Source organism: Prorops nasuta, unplaced genomic scaffold (genome assembly GCF_024137725.1).
Source record: "Prorops nasuta isolate Cenicafe-Biocafe unplaced genomic scaffold, Cenicafe_Pnas_1.2 PNAS00003, whole genome shotgun sequence".
NCBI lineage: Eukaryota > Metazoa > Arthropoda > Insecta > Hymenoptera > Bethylidae > Prorops > Prorops nasuta.
The window spans coordinates 8,479,944-8,492,499 of NW_027116800.1; the positions used below are offsets into that span (position 1 = coordinate 8,479,944).

At 33.0% G+C, this 12,556-nt stretch overlaps 1 protein-coding gene across 1 annotated transcript in view; it reads left to right on the forward strand.

Annotated features, from left to right (window-relative positions):
• Window positions 1-12,556, forward strand: part of Gdap2 (ganglioside induced differentiation associated protein 2) — a 29,132-nt gene that overhangs the window by 3,584 nt on the left and 12,992 nt on the right. Inside the window, exons 2-7 of the mRNA XM_066724816.1 lie at window positions 9,335-9,523; window positions 9,625-9,767; window positions 9,960-10,092; window positions 10,183-10,292; window positions 10,393-10,632; window positions 10,755-10,923. Of these exons, the coding sequence (XP_066580913.1) occupies window positions 9,339-9,523; window positions 9,625-9,767; window positions 9,960-10,092; window positions 10,183-10,292; window positions 10,393-10,632; window positions 10,755-10,923 (980 nt within the window). The 5' untranslated portion in view covers window positions 9,335-9,338. The remainder of the gene's footprint in view (window positions 1-9,334; window positions 9,524-9,624; window positions 9,768-9,959; window positions 10,093-10,182; window positions 10,293-10,392; window positions 10,633-10,754; window positions 10,924-12,556) is intronic.

A 12,556-nucleotide genomic window follows, 5' to 3' on the forward strand; every position in this document is an offset into this window, starting at 1 on the left:
AAGTTATATTCCTTGATGCAACTGATGCAGCAATAGAAAAATCCATCGACTACGAGTAAAAATGTGAAATATAGGAACACGTGGAAATATTTAAATTGAATGATCCTACAGGCATTTCTCGGGAATTTTATCCAGTTTATATCGTAACGAAATATCCGAAAGACTTCGCGCCTGGCGTACCATTTTATTGTTATGTCAGGATTCTCCAATTGAAATGGGCGAATACCTGAAACGAAATATAGATTTCGTCATCTCGTGAATGAGGATTGCCTGCTGGAAAATTGTTTAAATGGAAAAAATCCCCTGAGTGTTATGCCCTGAGGGGGGGGGGGGGGGGAGGGGATGGTCTCCAACGGCAGATGTCACTAAATTCTTTATTTAGAGATCCAAATAGAATGACTGGACTTTATATGAGGTCAAATCGATGCACAGCCAAAGTTCTAAGCTTGTTTCATCTAGGTCGCTACATTTTTTATGGCCGAATGACAACAAATCTAACATCGTTCTCATCATTGCTCTCGTAACCCCTTTTTCTTGCTCTCACCAATATTTTTATTTCCTAGAGCTTTATGTTGGTGCAACGAACAAAATTCATGAACACTCTCACAGACGAAATTAAGATAATTCTAAAATAAGAATGTCTTAAACGTACCCCACGATGTAGGCTTTTCCTCCCGAAACGATAAAATCTCTCTTGCCACCAATTTGCTGGTATTACTGTGCTATCATTACCAAAATCACACACACACACACACAGTGCTCCACTACTCTGTCGATTTTACTGGGATTACTGAAACTAGTGTGAAGAGCTTGACGAGAAACTTTCACAGAAATGGATAAAGACTGTTGAAAGCAACCTTAATGGTTCTTTTTTCTCTTTGAAAAATGAAAATGGACCGTGTAACATTTTTTTAGAGTCTTTCTTTCCATCGGTATTGAGCCTAATAGAAAGCTTGCCAGTCCCATGATTAGGAAAACTGAAGTCACAGAAACTCAGCTGGCAAGTGACATATCAGAGGTTCAGAATTAAGATCGCGGTTTTTCTTGCAGAAAAGAATCCAAGTATTTTCAGTATATAATATAAAGAAGATCAAGATGCATACGTTGAAAAAAATTATGCTTCTTTAAATTATTACAATTGCTATCAGCGTTCTAATTTTCACAATTGAAAAGTTATAGGTAGCTTCGAACAGTACTTGGAGCTATTCTGATGTTTCCAATACGAAGTTGTGTGTACTATATAGAATGCGTGTGAACAGTAATTATTTCGATTTGGCTTGTGTGTTCAAATAGAACTTTCAATTGTGTTGAAATTCGTGGCGCATCTCTGTGCGTGAACAAATTCAACCACATACAGAAGTATATAGCGCGCAAATAGAAGAGCGAGAGTATATAGAGAAGCGAGTGTTCTCCAATTAGTGGGCTTAGTCGAAACAAACAAAGGAAGACCCATTGTGGTCTCGAAACTCAAATCGTTTAGCAAGTTCTTGTCTGATTTCGACAAGTGACAGCTTTTTTCCCCATTTTAATCTACTCCTGTATTTTCCACATTAATCCGCTTCTCTCTTCTAACTTCTACATTTCAACTTTATTGCAGAAGCTTTTACACTGTTTCTGCTTCTTTTTGTTCTTTTGTCCTACAATACTTTGAAAAAATATACTACTTATACTTTAATATGCTAGATTAATATTTTACAGAATCCGAACCCTTTGTTCCACGTATGTTTGAAATCAACTTAACAGTCAAAGTGACGCGGGACTAACTCGATTAGGAAAAATATGATTTCTGAATTGAGAAAGAATAAATTATTGTGGTTCTTCAAACGGAGAAAGACTTTCTTTCAAGTACGAGTTTTAATATAGAATATAACATAGCTCGCCTGTTCGAACAACAATAAAGGCAGAGTTTATTCGGACGCAGCTGCTAATGAAAGTAAAATGCACATAACATAGGTATTTCCCGCGAAAAAAAGTTTTTATGGCAGTAATGTCCAGTGGCATTTTTCCCTCTTTCACTACCATACTATTTCTCTTTCTTCTATACCGCGTGTAATTTTTCTCTTTTTCCCTCTCGAGATCTCTCAGATACGAGACAAACGTGAAGGAAGAAAATCGTTTCGGGAAATTTAAGTTTTAGCCGTGAGGCTCGGTTCAAATGCCCCTACCTCCGTTTTTCACAAAAGTTTATTTGTACATACAAGCTCTTACGTTTCCCATCGTTTCATGCTCAAACTAGTTTTAAATTTTTGTTTGGGACCGCAACTTTATTTTTTTGTTGTGATTTCTTACATCTACAAAGGGAGCTAGTGTCCCTTTATTAGTTGAGTAAAATATGCAGTTTGTTTTAACATTTACTTTATTTATATTTTTCATAAATGCCAAAAACACAAATAAAGTTCTAAAATATACGTCGTATATCAGTTTTATGTGTCCGAATATCTTTATAACCCTCTATGCATGTGCTTTCTCTACAATACTTGTACTATCACGTAACTAATATAAGCATATATAATGAAAGCGGAAATTAAATTAGCGCAAGGTATACTTAAATTGCATCTTTGGCACGTAGCCATGAACGCAATATTGTTTAATTTAGCTGAAAATTTATTTGATAAAATTTCAATAATAAAATGGTGAGTACAATAAAGTACGTATATATATATATATATATATATATGTATACTAATAGGTAATACTAAAATGATTACATAATAAGTTGTCAAGGCAAATGAGGAAAGAATGCAATATGTATACCTTGATATATAGCTGAACAGAGCTCGTTTGTGACGCAAGCTCATAACGTCATCGACTGCATTTTCAATCATTTCATTCGTTTATACCGTCAATTGGACATTCGCTTTATTCGGAGCTTTCATCGGCAGGACATTTCTATTTGATTTGTTAAAAAATTCAACTAATTACATTTAAAAGTGAATATTACTGCATACAATGGGATACCTATTTGTATAGAGAAATAAATATTGCATTGAGATACACACATGTTAATTATGTAATAAGCTGAAATAATATATTGTTGTTAACTCACTTAAAAAATACTAAAAATGATAATAAAGACTCGAATATTAGAAAATCTTCTGAAGATTCTCAGAATAAATATTACTTGAAATTGAAATTACAAATGTGCGACTGCATTGATGAAATATTTTCCATTTGCTTATTACAACGCTATCGAAAGATCTGTCGTTTTTTAACACGACAAAAAGTTAATAAATTATCACAATTGAAAAATTTCTAGGTGGCAACAAATGGATCGAATAATGCAGAATTTAATTCTAATGAGAAATTCGAGCGATCCTATATTTCGCAAAGGAGAAAGGAGGGGGTGGAAGAGGTATAAGAGGGAAATGGTAATGTTTGTACATTATATAAAATTTGTTTTCGTGGATTTTGGAGATGCGACTGATAGCAATGGAGTTCGGTTGATAGTGAATAATAAAGAGATAAGCGGATATATCTAATAAAAGCATGTGGGCAGATAAACGATTTAGGTGATAAAACCTTATCATACAGTGATAAACATCTTTCCTTGTTTTTGTTGCAGCTTTTTAGTTAACAATGCGTACCTTTTAACTCCCACATAAGTTTATCCTATATGAATGCTTTTCATTTCCTTATCTCGATCAACAATTTTTGCTTTCTCCGTTTTTTCCACAAAATATTTATTAGCTTATACCCATAAATATTTAAAATACAAGGTCGTTGGCGACATACACTGTCCAAATATTGGTGTTGTCTATACCACGCTACAGATTTTCTCCTCAAGTTTTTCCATATACTAAATTTAGATTTTGCCCAAGGTTTGTAGGCCAGATTTTCCATTGAATTTGTTCTTTATTGTGCAGATCATTTTCAAGGAAACAATGAAACCGCTTTCAACTCTATAGCAATGAATTGAGTCAGCTTTAGGTGCGGTCCAGCGATCCGAGATCGATTTCACACTAATGGCTGAAAATTATTAGTTGGCTAGCGCGGTTCCAACTATTTCTGTTGCGACGCCTTTGCGAAGGCAAAAAGCTTTCAGGAGATCGGTGCATCAAAGTCTTACATGTTACATACATAGTTGACCCAATTCAAGGCTCCTCTATACGCAAGTTTCTTTCAATTCCTCAGTAGTCAATCCGCCCATGCATAGTATACTATCTTCTGATAAGCTCTTGTCGATTCCTTCCTTCGATCGTAAATTTTGCTTTGTGTCTTATTCTAATAATAAAAAACATAAATAATTATACATTAGATACTTTATGCTATATGCTTCATCTGCTCTTTGTTACTTGAAGTACTTTATTGTGACCAGTACCGATAGGTTCTCCTGTAATTATATGCAAAAATCTCTTTAAACCAATCACTGCTATTGAATACTGAAACAATTAACTTCTTAGCTAGTGCTGAACTTTTCGTGGTAATATATCTCCTTATATTGCTGCCTTTCTGTTATTTATGTAAATTGCACGCAAATATTATGGCTCTGAGATTTGTACCAGAGATATAGATAAACGATAATTTATTTAATTTATCTTCATATTCGAATACGTGAAAACGCAGCAGTGACGCATGACTCTGTATCGTTCAAAATAAAACAAGATTAACTCACAGGAGTACAGGAAAACCACTACGGTAACGTTCAGTAGCTATATACCAGGTTAAAAGTTTTCAATGAATAATTCCTCCCTTTTGTCCAATAAAATTTGCACGAGCGAACTTTGAGTTAATTTTTAAGTATTCCAGCTGCCATCATCATACATGCAATTTATCCTTTACTAGTATACATTCTATGGAAAAGCAAAATTTTCATTTTTACAATTAAAAAGGCTAGATGATTATTTAAAACAATGTAATTATATACTCCCTAATATTTTCCTGCTTCAGCCTCGCGAAGTCCCAGTGCAATAAGGGAACTACTGATTAAATATAAATAAATATATATTCGCAGCCCCTGAAACCCCCAAGGTTTAGAATTGAGAGAAATGAAGATTCTCCTTCAAGCAATTGTCCTCAATTCAAAGTTTAATCAGGTTCTCGGGATGACTTAAAATATGTTCAAAGAGAGATTAATTAATCTAATTAAAGTAGTTCTATATCTTATTAACAAACCAAATAAATGTTACATTTTTCCAAATTGTGTCGCGTCGCAACAAGAGTTTTTACAATCATTTGTGACGTTTCTACGCGTTCTCCTTTAAAAATATCATATACATGCACCTAAGTTATATATTTTTAACAGAATCGATGAGATTTTTAAACGTTTTAAAGCGTAAAACTGGTTTGCTTTATCACAGTGTAAATGAGAAGAGTCGGGCATGTCGTTATCACTAACCGGATCTGCCTTTTCTTCGTGAGATAACCCGACCGATAACTGACTATCTATCTTTATAGACAGGCTCGTTCATTCTTCAGAATAGCCTCGGAAGAATCTATCTGCTTTTTTCACTTATTGCACGAGTCAATTTAGAGACTGACAGCGGGAGTCAAATAAAATAAAATCTAGATCCATTATTTTTAAATTCCAAGACTTTTCTCATCTTTACCGATCAACCGAAACTAAAGAAGTGATTTGTTTGATTTTCCTGCATCATTACGAGTTTGGAGCAGAAAATTTTGAACTTTCTCATTGAATATACGTGAAATCTTTAATGAGTTATAATTTTTACTTTCAATCACAGGCGTTACACATTTAATAAACAAATAAATATGTGTTCAAGCAGAATTGAAAAGGACAGATTGATACATTATGGAAATAGGTTGGTTAATCTCGCAATGCTTCCGAATATATACAGGTTATCTGATTTAAAGGTGTCAAGTCGGAAACCCTAGAAAGAAAGAGTAATTCTAAGAAGAAAAGTCTTATATACCTTTTTAATATTTGCCACATTTTCCGCGTTGCATAATAATATGAAAAAAATTTTAAAAGAGTTTTCTGTTGATATAAGAATAATGATAATAAAAACTTTAATAACTTTTTTCATATTGTCAATATTTTTCAAGCTATACACACAAATCCGTTTAGATATAAAAGCGTTAGATCGATATCCTACAAATTAATTCTGTAACTCGGTAAATATGAACAATATTAAAAAGAAGTGCAAAATAACTTTTAATGGATATGGGAATGGAAAGTCAAAAATTTATTTCAGTTTGTTATGGACCATTACAATATCCACAAAGAAATAGTTTGCATTATTCTTGATATTATTAATTTTTAATGAGTTACATATAATTATTTTTGTATAGACCGTCGATCTAACGAAATTACATCCAAAGGGATTTTTGTGTTACCCATTGAAAAATATTAGCTATATAAGCAAAAGTTACTACAGATTTTATATCATTATTACCATATCAACAAAAAAATTCTTGTAAACCTTATTTTCATATTATTAATATTCACCGATGAGCTCCATAACAATTTATGCCAATTCTTGAACTAAACATATTTTTTATATAAGTCGAAAGCTGTTGAAAATATTGAAAAAGTGTATAAAACTTTTCTTCCCAGAATTGGCCATTCTATCTAGGGTTTCTGGCTCAGTACCCTTAAATCGGACACTTTATAGTATATTGGACCATCAAAAATTGCAGAAATATCTGTTACTTTTTTAACACGGGCTTTTCGCTTCAGCGACAAATTGCCAGTCACAAAGGATTTGTTTAGAAGCCCTGCGTTATGGCACATGTATTACGAGGAAAAAGGCTTCCTAAGTGCATTCGTGTGGTAGACTGGAAAGCGAGGTCGGGCCTTTCACACCCGACTATTCCACTTTTGCTTGACGTTTCTTCTGCTTTTTTTCATTTTCAAAGTACTTCAGTATATGTCGTGTAAAAAATGACACCCGAGCCAGTACGCGTATGTCATCTATCTGCTTCCATTTATTTCCGGCATTCCTTTTTCTTCTTTTAGTATAGTTCTATTAATTCTATCTGTATAGTGCAAAAAATGAAACCTTGCATCGTCGTTATGTCATTTATATCAGTCTTCTTGAGTTCCAAGTTCTGGATTTCTGATATTCAGCCTTCAAGCTTATCAATCACTTTGGGCTCTCTCCATTTTAAATTCATGATACTCTCCATTGTGACGTAATACGTACAAAAGCATTATAATCAGTAGCAATAAAATTCGGTCACGCGATGGCATGTTCGTAGAAGGGAGCCTCCTCCTGAATTTTTAAATGTTTTTCACTGAACTTCTCACAGTTTCTCGTCTACGATATACCAGAAACGAACCTAATTTGGTAAACTTCTAATTGAGATACTTGATATTGTATTAAAAGCAGGGAAATATACGTCAATTAGTTTATCGATCCAACTTACTTCCGTCAAGCAAAAAACAAAGCAACATAAGGAATTATATGTCTATATAGAATTCACATGATTGTAAATGTTTTTTCTTACATTTCTTGTTTGATTCTTTTATTTAAGAGATACGAGAAATTATTTACTTGGTCAAGGTAAACTTTAACTTTTAGCTGTCGCGAGAAACTTAAGAATCACCCAGCGTAGAATAAAAAATTGATTCGAAAGTTTACATTGCAGTAATTGAAAAATTGGATTCTCAATAGCGATTCAATTTTACGGAAATGATGGAGATCCGGATTCAGGGTCCGGAGATACATTTTAAATGCTTTGTGAACTTACTAAACATTTCAACTCGTGACAAGTGTTTTCTTTTCACCTATTGAAGTTATCCGAAACTTTTCAATGGAGTATAGTATATAGCTTCCAGTGAATTTCCAACTTGCAGTCAGAATTTCTATTTATGAGATCTATCAAATTATCCAGACATTCAAACAGATCGAATGCACCGTACCGTTTAATTTTCTCAACGTTGAAGCATATTTAGTCTCTAATGGCATTCAAATTCTTTAACCGTTACTTTATATGGTTGTTCGATCGCCCGACTATGAAATAAATATCGATCACATGCAACTGTGTTGCCAGAAGAATATCGATTTTTCCATTCAGTATTATGTTTAAAATTGCAATGCGCATTTCTCTCAGGGCTGAAGTACCAATCTACATATACTATAGTCTCTCTAAGGCATAATGCGTGAGGCGGAATTAATATTAGAATTTTTTATCGGCAGATATGATACTATAACATGATAGTACATGTCGTGAAATGTTGTGTCCCGAAGTGTGCTCACCTTGAGAATGTGGATCATCGATTGACTTGAGACACATAGATGAGGTCTTTTTTTTTCTTAAATATCAAATCGGTGTTTGGAGACGTTAAATAAACCTCTTCTCAGACCAAATTATCAACTCGAACTGATTGAATCCTTCGTCTAGTTTATGTCATCGTCCTTCCAAAAGTCATTTATCAAATGAAGGAGGGTTTTGTGTAGTTTAATCTAAATTCTATTAACTGCTGCATAAGTAGTAATTGTCATAAGAAACTGAGAGCATAAAATGTATCGTATTTACATTTAAAAGGATTATCTGAATGGTTCAATAAGAGAGAAAGAGAGAGAGGTCGACGATCTTCCTCGGCTTATAAGGTTTCTAGGGAGTAAAATCGACACTGGTCCAGACGGCGCCTCTTTCTGTCTCCTCGCCATTCCTGTGGAACCTCGGCCTATATCTTTTCCAACACTGATCCGTAAACTAAACCAACGCACCGACATAAATGTGCTTATATCGTTTGATTAAATCCGAGCCGATAGAGCAGGCTTATCGATCAAGCCCACTGAATAATTTTATTACTCTTAGTTTGCTGGGCAAATTTGTTTGGTAATTTAATGAGGGGACGTAATCTGATAATCGCGTATAATAAACGTGTCTAGCGAGTAAGCGTATGAGCATGCGGCAATTAAGTGCATGTTGGTCAATTTCCGCAAATTAAGTTGTTTTTCAGACTTCCGATCACCATTTCATCCTTGACCGCTTTCAATTTCATTTACCTACAGAGGACATGGTTGTCCTAATTTGTCTAATCGATCCTTCGCTTATGTCAGTGTTGGGGACATTCGTAAAGTACTTATAGGCTATAGGATTCATTCGGTATATTTGAATTAAACGAGAAAATTTATTCCAAGATATTGATCGTTAATAATATCTTGCATAACAGCCACAAAATCTTTTAATAATTTAACTTCTAGAAATGATTTAATAGATCAATAACTATCGTCTTTCGAAAGCTCAATTTGTTTCTTTCTACCGATATTTTACTTACACCCTTCGATATTATCTGTTTACTGCTTATTTGATTTATTTCTGCTAATCAATTAATGTGTTTCAAACTTTAATTTATATTTGCATTTTTATAAGCTTATATACTGTAACATTCATTACTCTAATTGATTAATTAATTTGATTTTAGCTGAATGAGGCTGATGGAACCGTTAGGCATTGCCCCGGACCTGATCGAGGTTGGTGCATTGAAAAGATGGGCAGATTTTCCCATTCAACACCGATTCACCGATTATTCGAGTACAGTAGGGGAGCCAGCTCTTCATGCTGTCAGCCCCTTTCCTTTCCAGCCTTATTTCAATAATAAACTTGCAATATGGTAACGTGCACACTTGTAATTACCTAATCATATAAATGCGACTGTTGGTTGAATTATTATTGGCAAAAAAATTACAGTAATACAAAAAATTGTTTTTTCAGGACTGGAGATATTTCAGTGTTGCAAGTTGATGCAGTGGTAAATCCCACCAACGAAACAATAGATGATAATAATGTCATGTGCCAAAAAATATTTGCTGGTGCAGGATCTGCTCTTAAAGAGGAAATCCACAATGAAGTTAAAGGTTTGTATAAAAATAGATCAAACACTTTTTTACTTCTATAAGAATGGATAAAATTATTATATCAGTATTTTTCATAGATTTAATGTAACTCGAAAGAAATTGTAATTCAATCTACTTACTTGTTATACCTAGTATGGAGAGTACTTTATATCAAAAGCAACCTATTATTAATAACACATGCATTATTTACAGAATGCAGAACTGGGGAAGTTCGGGTTACACAGGGTCATGGCTTACCTGCACGTTTCATCATCCATACCGTTGGACCAGTTTACAATATCAAGTATCAAACAGCTGCCCAAAATACGTTACATTGTTGCTACAGGTAGAATAAAATGCATAAATTAGCTTACGTATCATGTAAAGTATAACTATTTTTACTATAATTATACATTTTAATATTATTTTATTTTAGAAATGTTTTACAAAAAGCTAAGGAGCTTGGACTACGAACTATTGCATTGCCAGTAATTAATTCAGTCAGAAGAAATTATCCTCCCGATGCTGGAGCCCATATTGCATTGAGTATGTATATATATTCAAATTAAAATATAATGTAACATGTATTCACAGAATAAGAAATATTACAATTATTAAATTTCTTATATTTTTATGTAAAAAATAGGAACCATACGAAGATTCTTAGAGCAATATGGAGACTCTATTCAATGCATTATTTTCGTTTTGGAAGCCTGCGATCTTGGCATTTACGAAATCCTTCTACCATTATATTTTCCTAGAAATTTAGCAGAACAAGATAATGCTTGCTGGCAACTACCTAACGATGTAGGCGGGATGGATGGAGAGCCTTTTCTCCCTGATAGACAAATCAGAATTATTGACAATCCACAGCATGCTTTGCATGGTAATTGAATTCCATTCATTCATTGTGTATTGAGAACAAATATGCACGTTTGCTCTGAAATTTTAATTAATATTTCTGTTGGATATATTATTCTGATATAAATTTTAATTTATGATCTTTAGGTGATGAAACTGTTGAGCTTTCCGCACAATTGGAGACTTCAGTCAACATCGGTGAACATGCTTTCGCACAAATGCAGGGTGACCTGGATAGACAAAGATTATTGGGAGAAAGACCGCTTTCCGATCCTCTTGCTGATATTATGCTCAAGCAAATGCAACATAAAGAAAGGTGAGATATTATTAGATAATAAATTAATATATAAGAATATAGAATAATATTCCTTTCAATTATCTCTCCCTCAAATTCTAATCGATATAGTGTGAGTTTCGTAAATCTATGTATATATACCTTTAAAATTGATGCTACTTCATTAGCTGGTTATTTTTATCCATTTTCCTCGCAGCATGCAACAAAGTCATATGTCACGATTCTATTTTAATGTACATGGAATTACTTTGGCGTTCACGTGGATCGCCAATTCATGAAAGAAATTGTACAGAATGGCGTTCATTCACAAATAACGGATTTATTATTTATTATACTTCAATATTTTATATGGTGTAAAATGTCGAAGGTGTAAAACAAAATTTCAGTTTATATTACCCCCTTAAAATTTTAATGGTCCAATTGACTGTGATAAAAATATAACCGTTTAAATTAGTTACACTTTATTGTAATTTGCATTATATACATAGATTACCGCGAATAAATTTTTCTAACATCTATTTACGAAAGGTATCTACAATATCGACCGTAGTATAATCTTGTTTTAAAATAACTGAAGTAGAACATTAGTTATATTGTTAAAAAGGATTGTTTTTTATAAATTAAGGTTTTTCTAAGAGTAATTTGTGTGAAAGGTGATGCAGATTATTTTAAGTACAATCAGAAAAAATTAAAATCTGTACGGAATGATTGTTATTTATCAATTAAAATTATTCCTACACACAGTTCTATGCAATATATTTCGTCTCTAACAGAAATTATCTAATTTTATATTTGAATACAGCTCGTCTGCGATAGCGTCATAGCTCAATCAATTTGACCCACTAACATTATGAAGCATTGAATTCCTTGTATATCAGAGCTTTATTGATTTAAAATGCCAAGTGTTACAAGTATAAAGACTTTCTAACAACAAATTATTTTCTTACTTTATTAAATTATCTTGCTCTTTGCTTCTATTATTGTATTTCTTATTAATTACATACTATTCACATTTTTACTTTATTTTTTGAAACCAATGATGAGATTAGTGGCATTACATTTCTTAAACTGATGCATTTATCAAAATAATTTTAGCGAATTACCCAGAACACGTGAAATATCGAAGTACTTCAATTTATTCTCGTACTTCGCTCTAATTCTAGCTTTCGAACAGATTTAGAAGCATACCGAGATTAATTTCCTGAGTATGCGAATCCTTGCCAGAGCCGGAAATAAATTCTTTTCTGACAGGAATAGCGGAAGCTGCTTTTCCTAGTATACTTGCGTAAATTATATTACGATAAAATGATCAGTCGTTTCTCTTAAATTTTTAAATGTGATAAAAAAATTGCGAATATTTTAGAGCAGTTACCGCCGACATTATGAAATTATAAAATTGTTTAATTTAAATATATACGGATTTAAATAATTAAAGATTCTGTATACGGCTTTAATCATCTCTACCTGCCGAAAAATTATCTTGCTTTTAATCTATTTAATTTAGTCTGTTAGACTACTTCAACGTGTTCCATTTATTCCAGTATGTTTTCGATTCACAATTAAGCCAGTCGTACATAAATGAAACTCAATAGAATCAGTTTATTTTCTGAAGAAAAGATCATTATGTGCTCCACGCTTCCCTATTTTCCAATGG